The 21,788-nt window shown below is 37.9% G+C and overlaps 1 protein-coding gene across 4 annotated transcripts in view; it reads right to left on the reverse strand.

Moving 5' to 3' along the window:
* Nucleotides 1–252: 252 nt before the first annotated feature.
* The window catches only part of EXPH5 (exophilin 5), a 96,873-nt gene continuing 75,337 nt past the window's right edge, over nt 253–21,788 (reverse strand). For 2 of the 4 annotated variants that reach the window (XM_061144316.1, XM_061144335.1), the window contains 2 exons: nt 11,861–11,993; nt 253–9,070 (listed from right to left, as the gene is read on the reverse strand). In XM_061144316.1, coding sequence (XP_061000299.1) covers nt 3,744–9,070; nt 11,861–11,993 — 5,460 coding nt within the window. In that variant the 3' untranslated portion in view covers nt 253–3,743. Of the gene's footprint in view, nt 9,071–11,860; nt 11,997–21,788 lie in introns of all 4 variants that reach the window. The other 2 variants (XM_061144308.1, XM_061144325.1) reach the window with 1 other exon arrangement.

A 21,788-nucleotide genomic window follows, 5' to 3' on the forward strand; every position in this document is an offset into this window, starting at 1 on the left:
CTTAATGCAGCTTATGCAGCCAGGTACACTGACCTCCGTTTGTTGGTTGATTGCCTTTTGGTACAAATGGAAGGAGAAGAGAGGAGTCATTTTCTAAAACCACTTAAATGGGTGATCTTATTCAATATCCACCAGAAAAATTTGTTGGAATACTTTTGTCCATCCCACTCCCCTTTTTGTATTTTTCCGGAAACTTTCACACTTAAAAACAATCATTTGAGAATGGGAATAAAAGCAAAGTCAAACGATGAATCCATTTAAATCATTTATTTCAATACCGGCATTGTTTTAAATTCGCACCTTGTCTTGTAACATATTTCATACCCAGAGAAGAAGTTTGATAGCAAGTACATAAAAGGATTATTTGACATTTTAAACAATAGTGCTTAAGGCTTATTATATGTTTCAGAAACACAGAAATGCCAGTCACAAAGAGCCTCAAAGTAAAATATTTACATATTTACACTATACATTTAAATTGGATATTCTGAAGCATTACTACTATTACTAACAATAAACTCTTAGCAATAAGGCCTCTTTAACCTTCTGGCATTCAATGGACTATATAACTTTTATATAGGTGTGGATTTTCCAATTTGATACCTATCTTCACCATAAACTTAAGTGGACTTTCATCAACCCTAGGACAGGCACAGGCACCCATGTACTTTCTATACAAAGTAGTTTTTATTAGCTTATCATCAGCCAAAACCTTATTATTAGCTGTTGGAGTTTTATTAATAGCAATGTATTGACAATGTTAGGGTGTAAATTATTTAGAGGGAAGTCTCTGAATATTAATCTCATTGAGTCTTATTTTAAATGGAGTTTACACATAAAACTTATGGTTGTATAAGTCTATTATTTAAATGAACTAGTAATTTACCAGGTAATTATTCATATTGATTCCCTCATTACTGACTCCATTTATGTGAATATTTACTTTAATGATGATTATATATTAGAAAGCAAGTTATGAGTATAAAAAATGACTAGTATAAATTACTATAGCTATACCAAAAATGAATATTAAAAAGCAGCACTTTGTATGTTAAAATACATAGATATTTGCTATACTTCTTTAATGAAGTGTTTTATAAAGGTATAAAACTTTATGGAAGGTGCTATTTTCATAAATTTTCTGTTTTCTTGATTCTTGAGCCACACCAACAAGCAAATATTACAAATGGTGCAAGTGAGCACTGGCCATCAATTACCTTTAAATTCGGGTGTTAGATTCTAGTACAGAGAATCAGGGCCCGAAAGTAGTTATTTAGCCTGATCTTAACTTACCTAACTGCTGATAAAGGCTAAATTCAGTGAAAAATAAGCTAACTTCATTTCACCTTTTGTAACATACACGTAGGCTCAGAGTGTTTACCGAAATAGAACTTGCAAGCTGATCATTTAAAAAACCAAGAATCTTAATATTAAAATATTAACTTTTAATATTTTAAAATAGAAAACATAGGTTATGGTTTATGAAGTTTTAATTAAATAATCAGATAAATAGAAAAAGGAAGATAGAATTTACAAACATACATGAACAAAGAATAAAATGTTACCTATGCGTTATCATACAAATTTAAATGGAAATATTTAGAACAGTTCAATTAAAATTCTACTGTCAGTCTTTTTTGAGAATTGGTCAGAACTTGAAGTTTAAGACAATTTATAGGTTTAAGAAATAGCTTTCATGTAGTTACCTCATTTTCACCAGTTTTGAGTTTCATGAGAACAATGTAAACTAGCTCTGGCATTTAGCTTCTAGACAAGGCAATATTTGCAAGGATAATAACAGTGTGGTCCTTTCTTGCATTTCCATCAGTTCCAGATCTCAGTACATTTTCCCAACTCCTATCATTATCCTTAACTTCTATGGATGAAACAGACTAGGTGAGAAAAATGAAAACAAAATTAGGCCAGGAAGCAAATATAGACCCAACAAGATACAATCCATTCATGTTGACCCTCACAATACTAAGAACTAGAATGGTATGTTTTCTGTAGTTCTATTAGGTTAGCTTCGCGGCTGCCTGTTTATTGGTCTTCCTGATTGCTGCTGCTGCTGCTAAGTCACTTCAGTCGTGTCTGACACTGTGCGGCCCTATAGACGGCAGCCCACCAGGCTCCCCCGTCCCTGGGATTCTCCAGGCACGAACACAAGAGAAATCTCCAGAAGTTCTGCATGGCAAATTAAAGAGCTAGGAAAGCCAAGTTATCAGTGGGTATGACAAGCTATTTAGTCTTGATAAAATTATTGAAGGAATCATTGTGACAAACCTTTAGAAGCTCTGCCTTCTAACTTCTAAGGGTTTGGAAAATCTGCCAAAGAAGGCTGTGAGCCTCAAGGTGTCGGATCTAACATGATAGTACTTTAGGGACTTGACCAAGGCTATTGCTTGTGACTAAAATGTCTCACATGGAAAAAAGTTTTCTATCCTGCAAATAAAGAAAACTTTTACATGGATGGTTCTGTGGAAATGGGGAAAAGCAGAAACAAATCAACAACAAGAAAAACAAAACAAAACAGTTGCTGAAAGAGCTGCATTAAGGATGTCAATCTCATGAAGGGATGTCTGCTTATCTCCACCCCACAGATGTGTTCCCTTCCCAAGCAGAAATTCTGTGGCTAAGCCACCCTCTGTACCATCCTAGAAACTATTTCAAATGAATTCCTTTGCCAATGGTCCGCATAGTCAAAGCTATGGTTTTTCCAGTAGCCATATACGGATGTGAGAGTTGGACCATAAAGAAGGCTGAGTGCTAAATAACTGATGCTTTCAAATTGTGGTGCTGGAGAAGACTCTTGAAGGCTCCTTGGACTGCAAGAAGATCAAACCAGTCAATCCTAAAGGAAATCAACCCTGAATATTCACTGGAAGGACTGAAGCTGAAGCTCTAATACTTTGGTTACCTGATGTGAAGAACTGACTCATTGGAAAAGACCCTGATGCTAGGAAAGATTGAGGGCAAGAGGGGAAGTGGGTAACAGAGGATGAGATGGTTGGATAGAATCACTGATTCAATGGACATGAGTTTGGGCAAGCTCCAAGAGATAGTGAAGGATAGAGAAGTCTGACATGCTACAGTCCATGTGGTCGCAAAGAGCTGGACACAACTGAACAACAACAATGTTCTTTGGCTTACTAGAGATTCACCTCTTAACAATAAGCACTTCAAATATGTGCCTCCCTTCTCCACTATGGATAAAACAGGATGTCCTTATGGAAATCCCCTGATCTTTGTTCAAGAAAAAAAAAAAAACCAAACCCAAACTCTAAATCTTCTAAAGGTTGATGAGTCAAACAGGATAATAACACTTACTCCATTGTTATCATCCCTACATTTTATTTAACAATCGAATATGGAGTATGGACTGGAAGATGCAGTATAGAGATTTGCTGTTGTGCTGGGATTGGAAAGGTGAAAGAAAGTTAGGGGGGATGTAGAGCAGACAGCCAAAACTGGATCGTGAATTAAGAGATTAATTTGGGGCTGAGTGGCAGAAGACCAAGCATATATACAGAGGAAGAAAACACTAAACAAGAATTCATTGCTCTAGGATTCAGGATGTCTATACACGGGGTGGGGGGTGGGGGAGTGAATTTGGATTGTTTCACAGCAGCTATTGCCCAGACTAGATTTTTTTAGTATCTGTCCTTTCCATAGACATACATATTTACACTTTATTTACATTATAAACTTTTGGTGAAAAGGTTATACATGTCATTGAAAAAGGCTCACAGTTCTGACTCTTTGTCATTTTCATCCAAGTAGTATTCGTCATCCGTGGTCGTGTCTGTGTCACAATCCAAGTCTACTGGATCCTCTTCATAGATATTAAGTGGCGTGCTTAGAGATAAGCCATCCTCTGGCCTCTGGTTACTAGGAGAATTTGAAGTCGATGACTCTGTCGGGTTAGCAGGGTTAATTACATCATCTTTCAGGAAGCCAGGGTTCTTAAGAAAACTTGGTTTCCATAATCTCCCTTGTGTGAGTGACCTCTTTACATTCTCCAAGAAAGCCAACTGTTGTTCTTTCCCAAAAATCCCATAGTCAATAGGCCTGGATATAGATGTTGCAGACCTAGGACCCATTTTTGTCCTGCTGTTGTTCAGAGTCCAACTTTCATTTTCGCCACAGGAGGGAAGTTCAGAAAAAGATTTAAATCTTCGACTGTACCCGCTGTTAGAGAATTCATTCCCAAGGGTCAGTCGACTCAGGACATCATCAATAGAAGTGCTTTCAGAAAAATGGCGCTCTCTGACTTTTGGAGGATGACTTATTCGTAGTATATCACCATGTACATTGACGCTTTTTAAGCTCTCTGAACGATAGGGGTGTGGCTGATGTTCACACTCCAGAGATGAAGCACTGCTTTGTCCTTGCTGACAACTGGTCAGTGGGACGCACACCGTAGATTTCTCCACAGGCTCCAGTTGAAAAGGGGGTTTCAACTTCCTCTGATGGTCAGGGAAGTCTGCTTCCCTGAGGCTGATCAACGTGGGTTGGGCCAGGGCTCCTGGTTCTGTTTCCAAAATCGGAGTTACTGTTACATCCTCAGAATTCTCACACTTTGGTTGTGATTCTGAGATATTTTTAAACTCGTTTTGATGTGGTTGTGAAATGTTGTTGGACTTCTGATTGCTTAAGGGTGTACAAGCTTCTCTATTGGATATTGCAGTAAGCTGGAGAGGGTTCTCGGATTTCTCCACATTTATGCCATCACTACTTAACCTGCTTTCATCTGTGGTTCCTGTGGACTTTAAAGGAGGCTCAAGGGACAGTGGGTTGCATTCTGGTGTGCCAAGGGACAAACTGCTAAAGCCAGAACTGTTCCCACTTTGGGGAAAGATAGTAGCTACATGTCTTCTAGGGTATAAATCTTTAGCTGGAAATTTTCTGCTGGCTTTGGACATAACTGCCAATCCGTGTTTAACTGGAGATCTGCTTTTCCCTTTTTCTAGGTCAGCCAAGCTTTTTTTACTGTTATTACTTCCTTTAGGAAGTGAACGTTGATTCCATGCCAACTTCTGCATTTCATCTTTAGCCTTGCTCTGTGTTGTATTTACCCCCTGTCTTCTTTCAAGTAGTTCTCTGGGTTCAGACTGTGAACTGTCTAAATCTTGTTCACTTGAACAAGTCTCATCAAGCTGTAGTTTACTCAAGGCCGGAGTAAGAGCAAAGACTTGGCTTTCTGAGTCAGAAAGCGGTTTCTCAGAGTTTTGGGGGAAATCTTCTCTAATTTCCCCTCTGACTTCCCTAGGCTGAAATCCATTGGAGCTCTCCTCTGTAACTATGCCTGCGATATCTTTTTGAAGACTTCCAGTAGCTGTAATGGCTGTATCACTACCTGTATGCTCCCCAGAACTTCTTATGATGGAGTTTTCAACATTCTCTTCTGAATGGGCTGGGAAGTTAGAAAAACCACTGTCATCTGATTTAATGGAGTGCAGACAATTTTCAGATTTCTCTCTTGTAACTTTTTTTTCCTGAAGCATTGGTGAAGTAAACACAGTTTCACTTTGCAATTTTTTCTCATTCTTTTTCCTGCTTTGTGAATCAGGTGGAGGTGTTTTAGCTAAGTTGTATGGGGAAATTTCTCCAGTTTTAGGTTCTCGTTTATGAAGAGAAACATCTGCTTCAATAGAAGCCATTTCCTGTAATGTAGATTCTGAGGACTCAACACTTGGTAATTGTAAAACAGTCATATTTTCAGTGATGTGAGAAAGATGACTGGTCTCCTGAGCAGAGGTATCTTTAGACAAAGGTGTTCCTGACTGGCCTTGTGCAGGATAATTCAGTTGGTCTTTTTCTAAAGCATCAGATGTTTTAGTCCCCACTTTAGTTGATTCTGTAAGTGAATCGATGTCTTGTGTATACTTTTGAAGAAGGTCACAGAATTTTTTGCTGTGCTTCCTTGGTAGAGTATAATATATTGAAACCACCTCAAGACACTTCACATTATCTTCATCACCAGAAACACAAAACATACTCGTAGTCTTAAATTTATGTAAAGTTTTCCCAGTTTCTTGTTCTGACATATCCGAAGAAAAAGGTAAAGGGTGTTCACTTGGATGGGAAAATATGCCTGTCTTGGAGGCAGAAATTTTACCATTCTTTTCAGTACATTCTTGTACGTATTCCTCCTGGTGGTGTTTCTTGCTTAAAGAACATTCACAAACAGATGAGTCACTTCCCAGAGGGTTAATGAGTCTCTCCCAAGGCCTAAGTGTTATAGTAGAAGCATCTGTATCGGAAATCAGGCATTTTTCTCTTTCATCTCTTCCAGTTGAGGCATAAAGCACTTCTGAAGGACATGACACAGCCCTCTTGATGAGGACTGGAAGTGGCCCCTTTCTAACAGAAGCAGATCCAATTTTTGTCTTATTTGTCATCCCTTCTGTGGCTTCAAGTGCTACTGAGACTGAGTCCGAAACGACTTTGGAACATTCACTCTCTGATTCACAAGAACTGGGACTGGATTTTTTTGATGTGTACTTTCCTATTGGATCTTCCACATCATTTTTGATCGGTAATGCAACTGGCTCATTCCTAAACAAAGAAGGCATCGTCGTACTTTCAGGCTTCCTGTTACCGATGAGAAAAATGGCTGATTTTCTCGGTAAAGTACAATAAATCTCATGACGCTCAGGAGACCTGGAATTGCCTTGAGTTCCCTCAGTGAGAGTGCTGCTTTCACTTGTAGGCACTGATCTACTTTCTGTTTTGCTTAATGTTTCGACGTAGGATATGCGTTGTCTTATTTTTCCTTTTCCCTTTCCACCCCTGAAAAGAGGTTGTGATGGGCATTTGACAACATTAACCTCTTCATTATGTACAGGTGCACCATTATCATTACTCGTTTGGTTTTCTAAGTGGCTTAGGGAAAACTGACTATTTTGGTTCTTGTAATCATTGTCTTCTCTTTCTCCCAGAGATGGATCTTTGTTTGAAGGACATTTCCAGAACACTGTGGTAGAAGGAATTACCAGAGCATCAAGGGAAGAATCATTTGATGGTGAGGAATCTGGTAGTGCCGCTAAAGACAGATCTAAAGAATTATGGGGCATGTTTTGATCAGCATCTGACTGGCTGCAGTTGCTAGAATAAGTCATGATACATTGTTCTCCCTTGGTATCTAAAGGAGCAGGCTTTTCTGGAGACTGTGGGTATTGATTATCAGCATGTTCAGAACTCCCATGGTTATTTTTAACAATGCTTGAAATATCTTCATTACTTACTGTTAACTCCTGGTGACAAACTTGATTTGGGCTGAGAAAAAGTGATGTTGTTCTGCTTTCCTGAATGAAAGGAAGGGAAGTTGCTGAGTCAAGTTTTCTGTTTCCAGTATAACTCTTACCTTTTTTCAGTTCATTGGCTTTATGAATTTTGGAGGTATCTCTCCTGGAAATGACTCCAGGCAACCTTTTTGAACTTACTGTGGTAGATGCATTAAAAACAAATCTGTTGCTCTTGTCTGAGTCCTGGGAAAGGGGATTTTGAACATCAGGTAAAGGGTTAGAAATTACTGTCTGTGAAACAAGTTGGGGTATTTCACCTGTCATGTTTGTCTGGTCTATCTTGTTTATTTTTTTGTCTTTTTCCAAAACAGATGCGTTCAAGTCTTTCTCATTATTTACTTCTGTGACCAAGATATTGGCTTGGCTTTCAGTCAGAGGCAGAGAATCAACTGAAACGTTGGTCACAGTGACTTCTGTATAGTTTCTGATTGGAAGAGAAGCTGGCTTAACTTTCTGCAAAGTGACTGTGGGAATCTGAAAGTTAGGACTCTGAGGATTCCCTCTGTCATCAGGAATGTGCAGGAAGGTACTTTTGAATGGGGATGCTAGAGTTTGAGCAATTCCAAATGAGTAAGGTTCTTTGTTTACATGTACTTCCATAGGAGAACATTCTAACCCACCAGATTTCATGTGATAGCTTGCACCAGTCATGGAACAAACATTGGCTGGGCTGAAATGAGTAGACTGGTTCCCATTACCTTGTGACACCTCCATGCTCTCCAGTGTGGATGTCTGAGAATCAAGCTGCCAGGGATGTGGTATCTGTTGGTTTCTGGGAATATTTGTCCTGTAACCAGGAGAAAATGACCCCCAGTGATGAGAAGGAACACTATGGCCATGACCAGCTAGTGCACTGTTAACTTCAGTGGAGATCATTTCAAAGTCTCTGTCAGAAGAAGTAAATGGTTTCCTGCTTTGATGAAAGTCAGAAGAAGAATGTTCTTCCTGTTGGCCCCAAAAAGGATTTTGTCCAAATCTCTGTCCCCTGCTCCGTCCAAAGGTATTGGTAAAGAAAGACCTAGCAAATGGGTTATCTTCATGGTAGAATGGCATATTTTCTGAGTTCTCAAATGGGTCAGGATTCATTGCATTATCTATGGGAACATTTAAACCAACACTTTGGTAAACACTCTGTGAATGGTAAAATTCATATCTCCTATTCTCCTGGAAACACCTGGGATACATATACTGGTCAGCAGGGTCAATTTCCATTGGTGATGGTGCCTCCAGGAACTCTTCCTGGTTCTGCCTATCTCTAGAAGAATCTGATCTATTCCATATGATAGATGATAAAGGAGTTCTCTTTGGGCTCTGTTGGTGGCTTGGTGATATAAACCCAGTCTTATTCCGAGTTGTGGCTGGAAAATATAAGCTTCTTGCTTTGAAATACCCTGTAGCTGATGAGGCTGATTGTTGCCTGCTGTCAAAACACAGAGAAGTACTACCAAAAGTGTTCTTTTGCACATAATCTTCTTTTAAAACTCTGGGTTCCCTTGTCCTATACATATCATAGATTGTCCTTGTTCTAGGAGAAAAGGTTTTAAAACCTTCCCTAGGGGTTCCTGGTCTTAAGACATCATAGATAGACATATTAGAAGTTTCATGATAGCGATTTTTGTGCCTTCCTGTGATATGATTGTATTTGCTCCCACTGGAGTAAAAACGACTGAACTGTGTCCTTGATCCAATGTTGAGAGGTGTTCTGGTATTCACTGAGCTTGGAGATTGTTCCTGAGCCAGTTTGCTATCCAAATCATCTAAAACTAAAAGGAGAATATATGTCATTTTTTTGTAAAAGATTTTACAGTCTAATAATATTTTGAATTGTTGAAGGCCCTTCTTGAAGAAGCATAATCACTTATAATTTTTAGATCATATCATCATAAACGTTACGACATTAACTGATTATGTCTTTAAGATAGTTTGACTCTTACAAGGCTGCAATGGAAGTTTCTTTTTCATACTTTTTCAAAGTTAACCTTCCATAATGCCTTCAAAACATAAAGCTACATTTTTTTTCACCTAACAAGGATTGTAATCATGATTTCTTTTAATGCAACTTTTGTGTCACTAGGTAGCTATAATGTTTCCAACTGTGTTTACCTCAGGGGATTGTAAAAGAAATGAAAGTCTATAAATAATATGTGAGTTGTACTTAGCTGTACATTACTGCCAAAAGTTTGGCACCCAATTTATAACATACTTAATTGGATGAATTTAAGCAATATGTAAAAATTTAAGTTGTATGAAATACTGTCAAATGATATACTAATGGTAGATTGCTTCCCTTGAAAAAAATATGACCCAATAGATATTTATATGTGTCTGTTGGTACAGTTCTAAGCACTAAAGAGATTAACTCATTAAATCCTCACATAATCTTGAAAGTTTAGTAGTTACTATTCTCATTTTATAAATGAGGAAACTGAGGAATGAAGAAATTAAGTAAGTTCCCCAGCCTATACAGCTAGTAAGCGAATCCAGGCAGCCTGTCTCCTGAGTCCATACATGCAATCACTGTGCCACAAAAGTTCACTTTTCATTTTTTCTTTTAATGAACTAAAGATGATTTCACTATGAGCTCATTATGTTACACGGATGTGAAGTTGCTGTTGTCAGACAATGTTTCCTTTTCTCTCAGTAGCATGGTCAGAGAGCGGTATGTAAGTCAGGCCCCAGTGACCTCCCTGTAATTCCAAGGACCTAGGCCAACCCAAGACCCAGGGCTCATGTTTACTAGGACCACTGTCTCTGTGACCTCAGATAAGTCACAGGGTATTTTCATCAGGTTGGTACTTACTTGAATTGTTTATTGAATCATATTTGACATCTTTTCCTCAATAAAAACCTGGTAGAATTTAAACAGAATCAAAATCTTTTAAAGTTTTAAGATCCCCTAAGACCTATCTTATATATTTCATCATATTCATGTTACAATAAATGAGTAGATGTGTATTTTGAAGAAATGTTCATTAAAAAATAAAATCTGCCATGAGAAATAAGCTATGGAAGTTATTTAAACTGTTGAAGAAGTTTTTTGTTTACAGAATCTTTCCTTCTGATTTACATAAAATGTTTCACTCTTTGTTGTCATTAAAAATTGTAATTTTAACTTTTCAATGACAGAGAAAATGAGGTGTATCAGTATCTGAGTGAATGTGAGATGTACTTATAATATGCCAATTATTTTAGGACAGGTATTGAAGAAGTATTTGGTATCCACTTGGATTTTCTCTACCCTATTTTATATGTTAGTTGGTACTGTTAAGTTTGCATAGGCAGCAAAAGAACTAGTCCTGAGCATTAAATATCTGTAACTAAGGAGTTCTTTAGGGAATCATCCTGTTAATGCCTTAATGAAAAAAAAAATTAGTTTTCCCCTGTCCCTAAATAACTTACTCACTACATCCACAGATAAAATAAGTAATGTCAAAATATAAGGCAGGGCAAAAAGGAAAAAAAAAAAAAAACCTTCATAAATCTGTCTTTTAAACAAAAATTATAATGAAATCTCTGATTTCTGTTTCCTCTTTCAACTTGTTTGTAGTATTTTTTCCTCATTAAAGTCTTTTGCTGACTACAAAAATATGTTGTTATAATAGAAAATACAGGAAAGTATAACAAAAGAGGTAAAATCACCTAGAGTCCTTCTTTCTAGAGATAACCACTCTTAACACTTGAATCCCAATACTGCTATTTGACTCACAACTCTGAAGTGAAAAAGTCTGCTATTCTTCTTCTCCTTTTTATTTTCAGAGCGGTCATTTTTTTCCTTCACTTCATGAAAAATAGCTGTCCTCTACTAGCAAAACCTTTGTTTTGGAACAGAAATTTTCCTCTGGGTCTCTTTTCTCTGAAGCAAGTTCTCTGTCAGGAGCCATTTTACTGAAAGGAGTGCCTAGACTGAACATCCAGCTGGAGGTCTCTCAGTGACCATACCACTTGTCCTAACTATAGGGCTGAGGTGATGTCATTGCCTTTGCAAACTGAATTTAGGTCCTCAAGGTGAAGCTGGTGAATGATTTCAGATTTCACGTTTCATACGGCCAGGTTTAGTTTAATACAAAATAAACTATGTCAAGGTGAGTGATGCTTACATAATAAGATCCATATAGTACTTTTGAAATCTGTTTTAGTTTTTATTGTTATCTATTGCACAAGGTTAATAGTTTAACAACAATTAGATTTCATCACTGTGCATTTAGGCCCTAATCAGGAACAATAAAAGTCTATTAAGGATAGTAAACTTTATAAATATATGTCTAAAGATATATCCTTTTATCCTTTTACTTGAGTTTATATATTAACCATTATTACCATTCCACAGATTTATCAGGCCTTGATCCAAGAATATTTACTTACATTATATTTAAATATAAGATTTTTAAAAGATTTCTGTTAATAGCATGTACCCACATCCTCTTCAGGTGAGGATAACAAGAGGACTTCAAAAATAAAGTACAAGGGCTGGAGCATTTTGTTATAAACTGTAATCATTATTTGCTTTCCTCTAGTACCGGGAATTCCAAAGGAAAGTCAATGCAGAGACTTACCTTGGAAGAACTCCTCCTCCAGCAGTGAACCATCCCACGGAGGGACAGGACTTCCCTCCCTCATGCTTGCTGGCTCGGGGACAGCTGTACTGTCAGGGGCTTGGCTTTCCAGAGGTGAGCTGTATATTTTTGACTGCTAATTTTAAAATAGAAAACGTAATATTATTTTTGGACCTTCTTTAGCCAACATGTTCCCACAAAAACGTCCCAAGCTTAAAAGTCCTAATCTAAGGACAGCAAGTCAATTTTCCTACCATTTATTTATCTAGTTGTAATGTTTTGTTGTGTTTGCAGTTTGCAAGTGATCACAAACTTCCCCATGCTTACATTAATTCCATTTTGTATAAGTTTTCAGGCAAGATATCTAGGCTGTCTCTGCAAAACATGCCTACAAATTTACACAGTACTACAGAAATCTTAAGAGCTTCTTGGGAAATGGAAAGAAATCGACTTCTCTTGAGTGGGGAATGTTGTTAGTCTGGCCCAGTGGCTGTAATTTTAGGTTTCTTAACATTGTATCTGTTTTCTATCAAGAGGCAGTTAGCTGAAACTTGTAGTGGATCATAAGATTTGTGAACTTGATGGATTTAAAAATTTAAAAAAATGTTTTTTTAAATTTTTAAATTAAGAAAAAAAATTTTAATTTAAAAAATTTTTAATTCTAAAATTTTAAAAATTTTCCATCCACAGAAATCATATAGAATGGTAGAACCTGCCAGACACACATAAGGAACTGATTAATAGTTCTGAAAAAAAAAGTGCTGAAAAGCATGACCTTGTATATATATTTTAAATCTTTGCTAGTTTTATAGGATTTAGGAGAACGATGTAGAGATGGAGAGCTGTTTACCTTCTTTACTAGCAAATTTTATCTTGATTTCATTAAATCTATCACTGCTCTTTTAAGTTTTAATTTGTCTTTATAACCTTGGGGAATTATCCACTCCCACCCCTTCACTTCCTTTTGCCAAAATTCTATTTGCATTTCCTCTGTCAAACTGGCTCTGCCACTCCTGATTTCACTTTAACTCATCCTGCATGGTATCCTCCACAAGGCCATTTCCCTTTCCAATTGCTTTATTTTCAGTTTGTTTTCTTTTCCTTTTTTTTTTTTTTTTTGGCCACTTTATTTATTTAATTGAAGGATAATTGCTTTACAGAAATTTTTGGTGTTCTGTCATATATCGATAAGAATCAGCCATAGGTACATCTATGTCCTCTCGCTCCCGAACCTCCCTTCCCTCCCACCCTTCTAGACTGTCACACAGCCCCTGATTGAGTTCCCTGAGTCATATAGCAAATTCCCATTGGCTATCTATTTTATGTATGGTATTGTAAGTTTCCATGTTATTTTCTCCATACATCTCACCCTCTCCCTCCTCCCATCCCTCTGTGTCCACAGGTCTGTTCTTTATGTCTGTTTTGCCATTGCTGCCCTGCAAATACATTCATCAGTACCATCTTTCTAGATTCCATATATATGCATCAGTACCTGATACTTATATTTCTCTTTCTGACTTACTTCACTCTGTATAATAGGCTCTATTCATTCACTTCATTAGAACTGACTCAAATGTGTTCCTTTTTATGGCTGAGTAGTATTGTAGATATGAACCACAGCTTCTTTATCCATTCATCTGTCGATGGACATCTAGGTTGCTTCCATGTTTTAGCTATTGTAGATAGTGCTGCAGTGAACACTGGGGTTCATGTGTCATTTTCAATTTTGGTTTCCCCATGGTATATGTCTAGTAGTGGGATTGCTGGGTCATAAGGAATCTCCATACTGTCTTCCATAGTGACTGTATCAATTTACACTCCTACCAGCAATGCAAGAGGGTTCCCTTTTCTCCTCAGTTTTTCCAGCATTGATTGTTTGTAGACTTTTTGATGATGGCCATTCTGACTGGTGTGAGGTGGTATCTCATTGTAATTTTGATTTGCAATTCTCTAATAATGAGTGATATTGAGTATCTTTTCATGTGTTAGCCATCTGTATGTCTTTGGAGAAATGTCTGTTTAGATCTTTTTCCCACTTTTGAATGGGTTGTTTATTTTTCTGGTATTGAGTTGTAAGAGCTGCTTGTATATTTTGGAAATTAATTCTTTGTCAGTGGTTTCCTTTGCTATTATTTTCTTCCATTCTGAGGGTTGTCTTTTTACCTTGTTTGTAGTTTCCTTTGCTGTGAAAAAGCTTTTAAGTTTAATTAGGTCCCACTTGTTTATTTTTGTTTTTATTTCGATAACTCTAGCAGGTGGGTCATAGAAGATCTAGCTTTGATTTACGTCATTGAGTGTTCTGCCTATGTTTTCCTCTAGCATTTTTATAGTTTCTGGTTTTATATTTAGGTCTTTAATCCATTTTGAGTTTATATTTGTGTGTGGTGTTAAGAAGTGTTCTAATTTCAATCTTTTGCACCTAGCTGTCTAGTTTTCCCAGCACCATTTATTGAAGAGGCTGTCTTTCCCCATTGTATATTCTTGCCTCCTTTGTAAAAAATAAGGTACCCATAGGTGCCTGGGTTTATCTCTGGGCTCTCTATCTTGTTCCATTGGTCTATATTTCTCTTTTTGTGCCAGTATCATACTGTCTTAACTGTAGCTTTGTAATATAGTCTGAGATCAGGAAAGTTGATTCCTCCAGCTCCATTCTTCTTTCTCAAGACTGCTTTGGCTATTTGCAGTCTTTTGTGTTTCCATATGAATTGTGAAATTTTTGTTCTAGTTCTGTGAAAAATGTCATTGGTAATTTGATAGGGATTGCATTGAATCTGTAGGCTGCATTTGGTAGTATATTCATTTTCACAGTATTGATTCTTCCTGCCAGGAACATGGACTATCTCGCCATCTGTTTATGTCATCTTTGATTTCAGTTCACCTTCTACCCAGTCCCTGCCTCTTGAATCCCTCTTTTCCCCAATTTTTCTCTTCTTATTTGATATTCACTATCACATTTCGTCTCATCTTGAATGCTTAAGACCAAATCTCTAATCTTTCCAAAGCTCCAGCTTTTTAACTTCTCCATCACAGGTCTGTCCAAATCTAAAGCCTAAATTCTCTTAATCCTTGCATTCCCCATAATCTAGTATAATATTTTTATACTTGTCTGCTTTCTTTCTCAAGATCTAGGTCAGTTACTCCTTATCAAAGAAGTCCTGCCTGAATTTCATTGACTTGCCCATTAAATTATGGGCAAGCCATAATTTAATACATACAAAGGAGATTTATTAATAAGAAAGAAACAATCCAATGATATTTTATTGGCTATTGGATGTAATTTAACACATTTATATTAAATTCAGAAGTAAACAAATGTTAGAAGCACATTATAACTATAGGGAAATATCAATCGGAGATAATAAACCAGAAATTAATCAACTGAGAAATCAGATCAATTACAGTTACACTTTTCTTTCTACAGTGCACCAAGGTGTTCTCTCTTGTGCCCTACCTACTGTCTTTTTTCTTTTTAAAGATTTATTTATTTGGCTGCCTTGGGTCTTAGTTCTAGCACATGATTTCCTCATTGCATCACACGGGAGCCTTCATTGAGCTGCATGGACTCTCTAGTTGGGTTTGTGGGCTCCAGAGTTCTCAGGTTCAATAGTTGCAATGCCTGGGCTTGATTGTATCCCAGTATGCAGAATTTTAGTTCTGCAACCAGGGATTGAACCTGAGTTCCTGTCATTGCAAGGCAGATTCTTAACCACTGGACCACCAGGGAAGTCCCATCCAAATCTTTTTTGTGCTAACAACATTAAGCAATGAACTTTTAAGTCCTGCAGTTTTGGTAACTGTTACAGAGTAGATATATTTTATGAAGAGACAGTAAGCAATACTGTCTCCCAGTCATTTTAACATTCAAATGAACTTCAGATTTCCTTTAAATAGACCAGAGCACATTCCTTCTGGCCTCCTGGATAACATTCTTTAATAATGAATTTATAATGAAATGAAAAGTACATGAACTGAACAGTCAGGTGAAGAGACAAACTTCTTTAGCTGGTAAGTATTTCTACCACCTATAGACCATGAATATAACCTCTTTTGGTTAGATTTCTGCCCAGATCTACTTCAAGGTCAACCCTATTCACCCAAGATACTAAAGATGTTTCCCACACAGTTCAGTTCAGTCACTCAGTTGTCTTTGACTCTTTGTGATCCCATGGACTGCAGCACACCAGGCTTTCCTGTCCATCACCAACTCCTGGAGCTTGCTCAAACTCGTCTGTCGAGTCGGTGATGCCATCCAACCATCTCATCCTCTGCTGTCCTTTTCTCCTCCTGCCTTCAATCTTTCCCAGCATCAGGGTCTTTGCCAATGAGTCAGTTCTTCACATCAGATGGCCAAAGTATTGGAGTTTCAGCTTCAGCATCAGTCCTTCCAATAAGTATTCAGGATTGATTTCCTTTACGGTTGACTGGTTTGATCTCCTTGCAGTCCAAGGGACTCTCAAGAGTCTTCTCCAGCACCACAATTTGAAAGCATCAGTTCTTTGGCACTCAGCCTTCTTTATGGTCCAACTCCCACATCTGTATATGACTACTGGAAAAACCATAGCTTTGACTAGATGGACCTTCATCAGCAAAGTAATGTCTCTGTTTTTTAATATGCTACCTAGGTTGGTCATAGCTTTTCTTCCAAGGAGCAAGCATCTTTTAATTTCTGGCTGCAGTCACCATCTACAGTGATTCTGGAGCCCAAGAAAATAGTCTGTCACTGCTTCTATTGTTTCCCCATCTATTTGTCATGAAGTGATGACACCAGATGCCATGACCTTCGTTTTTTGAATACTGAGTTTTAAGCCAGCTTTTTCACTGTTCTCTTTCACTTTCGTCAAGAGGCTCTTTAGTTCCTCTTCACTTTCTGCCATAAGGGTGGTGTCATCTGCATATCTGAGGTTATTGATATTTCTCCCAGAAATCTTGATTCCAGCTTGTGATTTATCCAGCCAGGCATTTTGCATGATGTACTTTGCATATAAGTTAAATAAGGAGGGTGACAATATATAGCCTTGACGTACTCCTTTCCCAATTTGGAACTAGTGGGTTGTTCCATATCCGGTTTTTACTGTTGTTTCTTGACCTTCATACAGATTTCTCAGGAGGCAGGTCAGGTGGTCTTGTATTCCCATCTATTTCAGAATTTTCCACAGTTTGTTGTGATTCACACAAAGGTTTTAGCGTAGTCAATGAAGCAAAAGTAGATGTTTTTCTGGAATTCTCTTATGCTTTCTATGATCCAACAGATGCTGGCAATTTGATCTCTGATTCCTCTGCCTTTTCTAAATCCAGCTTGAACATCTGGAAGTTCTTGGTTCACGTACTTGAACATGAAGTTGAAGCCTAGCTTGGAGAATTTTCAGCATTACTTTGCTAGCGTGTGAAATGAGTGAAATTGTGCAGTAGTTTGAACATTGCCTTTCTTTGGGATTGGAATGTAAACTGACCTTTTCCAGTCCTGTGGCCACTGTTGAGTTTTCCAAATTTACTGGCATATTGAGTGCAGCACTTTAATAGCATCATCTTTTAGGATTTGAAATAGTTCAGCTGGAATTCCATTGCCACCACTAACTTTGTTCCTAGTGATGATTCCTAAGGCCCACTTGACTTCACATTCCAGGATGTCTGGCTCTAGGTGAGTGATCACACTATTGTGGTTATTATATGGTGAAGAAAGGTAAATCCTCTGGGGCTCACAGCACACACTGGTCTTTAATCAGGGATGTCTTGGACTCCAAATTTTCCTCCAAAGAATGTTTCATGCCATAGAGTTATCATAAATGATGAAGCCTATTTACCATACCTGGCCTAGAGGATGAGGCCTCCAAGTAGCAAAACATCTCCAAGTAGCAAAACAGTGTCAAAATTCTTTTCCAAATTTTGATTTAAGCTTTTTCTCCCCAATTATCTTTAACCCCCATGTTCCAAACTCTCTACATACAGTTCTACAAAATGTCAAGCACTTTTCAGTTTCTCATGATTTTACTGTTCTTTAAAAAAAAACAAAAGTACACTTTTGAGGACTCTGTGTCTCTGCTCCTGATCTTTGCTCTCTCTTCTCTTCTCCTGAAAATATCCTTCAGAGTGTAGTTCCTATATTACTCTCTCTGTGAGTCCGTCTCCAATTCTCACAGGAAGAATTAATTACCATAGTATTTTTAATGCACCTCTGATATTATGCATATTATTTCATATCAAAGTTGTTTACATTCTTTCTACTTTTACTTTATCACTAGATTTCTACCCTTCCTCCCTGAATCACACTTTTTAATTTCTACTCTGATCTAGGAAACCAGGGATTCACAGACATATAAATAGTGACCCTGGAAGTGGCCCACTTTCTAAAATCTAAAATAACTAAGAAAGCATACTATTCTCCTTTGTATCCTGAGCACTTAACACATCAGCATATAAGAGATTGATTCATATTTAGTAAACTGAATTCAAAGACTATCCTTCCCACAGTAATATTTCCTACTTTTGAATTCCTCCAGTACATTTTGTACTACTTTTATCTGAACAAAATTACTCATTTATTTAGTTTTCAATATATTTTAAAAATATTTTCTCTTATTTGACCCTTAGAACAAACTTTGTGAAATAGGTAGGGATTATCATTCCCACTTTGCAGATGAAGAAACCGAGTCTCAGTTAAGTAACTTACTCAAGCCACAGGAATAACAAAAGGTGATGCTGACTACTGACACTCATATGGTCTGATTTCTAATTCTAGTTTCTCCACTACTTTGCTTTGTATTGTTACTTTACAAATGTAGATATCTTCAGTTAGGTGGTAAACTCTCTGAAGACAGGAACCTTGCTTTAAACATTCCATGCTGTCTGTGCACAGTTATGGATTGATTTTTTCTATACCAAGGTAGAAAATTATATATATATAAGATTTTTAGTGACGATTATTACAGAAATTGAGATGCTGAATATTTAAAATATTAGGACTCAGTACAGCATGTCTGAGGTAGGAAAGCATAATCGTTAAGCATATGAATTTTACACAAGTCCAAATCCTGACATGAGACAAACAAATCTCTGTCATAGCATAACCTCAAAAGCAGTACAACCTTGGGCAAATTGCTCAACCTTTCCGTCCTGTGCCTTATTTTCTTTCTTGGAATACTGAGAAAAAAAGAGAATACAGCAACAACAATACCCCTCATATAATAATGTTGCTGTGAGAATTAAATGAATTAATACTTATAAAACACTTTAGAATGGTGCGTGTGTACATATTCAGTCATGTCCGACTCTTGTGACCCCATGGATTGCAGCCCGCCAGGCTTCTCTGTCCATGCGATTTTCCAGGCAAGAATACTGGAGTGGGTTACCATTTCCTTTTTCAGGGGATCATCCCAACCCAGCGATCAAATCTGTGTCTCCCTTAGCTTCTGCACTGGCAGGCAAATTTTTTACAACTGAGCCACCTGGGAAGCCCAGAATGGTACTTAGCACTTAATATTAATAATTCCTTATCGTTAGCCATTTAATTAGTCTTCTGTGGTTAGAGAGGATTTTCTGGTGGACTTTGACTCGTGCTCTCAGCCTAATGAGTTAGAAAAGTATCCTCAAAGATTAGAGGCCAGAGACTCAAAATGCTGGCTTTAGGGTTTGTTAACAATCTTAAACATGGTACATAGAACATGCTGAGCAAAATGAGGCTGTTTTTCCAACCTCAATTCACTAACGTTTGCAAAACTGACAGGAGACAAATGAATCCCTGTCACAGAGTAACCTCAGATTATCTGACTACTTCTAGGGCAACCAAACCTGTAGAACAGCTGTCGAAACTGATGCTTAAGGTCACGGATGTTACCAAATGCCTTGGTAAAGTCAACAAATTGATTTTTCAAGGTGTTCTTGAATTTATTCTGCATCTGCTTTTCTGCAAGGTCAAATCCAGCATTGCACCTTGTGGCTTAAAACCATACATTCATTTCTTCTTTCAGTTTTGGAGTACTCACATTGTGCCAGGAAGTGGGGATACACAGGTGAGCAGGCATAGTCCCAGCCTCAGGGAGCTCACACCAGCCTAGTGTGGACAGTACCACACTGGACGTGTGTTTCTAGGGGTACACAGTGGGCCTATCACCTAACAGCAGAACCAGCCAGAATGTGTTCAGAAATGAGGAGTGAACAAGTGGCCAGAGCCATTCAGTTTGTCTGTTCTCAGAGATGGTGACTACTTGGATTTTGGATTCCTCACCTATAAGGAGATGGGTCTCAACTGGGGGGCAATTTGCTCCTCAAGGAACACTTGGAAAATTCTGGAGGTATTTTTTATTGTCACAGTTGAGTGGAGGTGAACTACTGGCATCTAGAAAGGTAGAGGTCAGGGATTGCCCCTAAACATCCTATAATACAGACAGGAGCCCCCACAACAGAATTATTCAACCCAAAATGTCACTAGTGCTGAGGTGGAGAGAACTCTGAGATAGAAGATTTCTAAGTTTTTCTTGTCAACCTAAACAAAGGCATAAGCTGAGGCAAGATTAAAAGATGAGTTTATTTGGCAATAGAATTGCAACTTGGGACATGCAAACCATAGTAAGCAACAAGCAACTGTGCTGAGGATTTGGGGCAGGCTGTATCTGAACAGGGAATAAGTTCAGTTAGAATGAGGGGAGGGTCGAGTTAGAGTCTATTAAAACAAAAAACAAATGAAGGCCAGCTTTAAAAATTTCCTAAGCAGACAAAACCAGTCCAGTCATACAAACAAAACAGTTCAGCTTGTTTTGTAAGGCCAACCTGATCCAGGTCATTTCTTGTTCATGCCTCTGGAAACCATAAGCAAAACTTCCCATGACTAATATGAAGCAATCCCTGACTAATTATCTATCATTTAAGAAAATTCTAATATTATTATCAGTTTTCTGTATATCAGGCATTTATGGCAACATGCATGAGATTTTCCATTTTATATCTCCTGGTTCCATTTTAGATTGAAATTCTTTCACACTCTAGCACTAAAAATTCTGTTTTTCTGAAACCCTTGGCTTCTTTTAAACTGGTGTAAATGTTTAAATAGCAGCTTCCTTCTCTTTGAACAGAAGATCATTCAAAAACATACTACAGCCTCCTATAAAATACTGGCATCCCCTTTGTACCATACCTGCTAGGCTGCCAACCAAGTGAGAGCAAGTTCATTATCTTAAGTCTTGGTAAGAATCCCTGTGGCATCACTGGCCAACTTCCAGCTCTTAGTAGTTTAAGGGGATAGGACTTTTATGGATAAATCATGGAGATCTACATGTTATACAAAACCCTTGTCTTCAGCAAATAGTTTCATTATTTTTTCTCCCCTACATTTAAAATAGTTATTAACTGGGAGCTGCATCATTGGCTTGAGTTTCATTTATATTCCCAGTTCTTATCTTTTTAGATTGACGTGTTCTGAGCAGTGAAATCATTAAAAGCAAACAGCAATTAAGCGTGTCAAAAAGACGGTATCTACTATCCTCAGACTGGACTTTGAAATTCCAAGAACTCCACATTAGCTCTCCTGTTTTATAACTTCTAGGTGCTTGTATTTCTTTTTATGCTCCTCACCTGTTTTAGACACCACCGCTCTTAAATGGGAAAGGATGGTTAGCTCTGAGCAGTTTTGTGAGGAAAAGCCAAGAGTACAGAAGCATCCTGGAATAGCGTTAGGTGCTCAGTTGTGCCCGACTCTTTGTGACCCTGTGGACTGACTGTAACCCTCCAGGCTCCTCTGTTCATGAAATTCTCCAGGCAAGAATACTAGCGTGGGTAGCCATTCCCTTCTCCAGGGGCTCTTCCCAACCCAGGGATCGAACCCGGGTCTCCTGCATTGCAGAAAGGTTTGTTACCATCTGAGCACCAGGGAAGCCATCCTAGTATAGGGTTCTATTCTTTTAGAGGACAAAGCTGTATGTGTGCTAGTTCAGTCCAC

This window comes from Dama dama, chromosome 1 (assembly GCF_033118175.1).
Source record: "Dama dama isolate Ldn47 chromosome 1, ASM3311817v1, whole genome shotgun sequence".
NCBI lineage: Eukaryota > Metazoa > Chordata > Mammalia > Artiodactyla > Cervidae > Dama > Dama dama.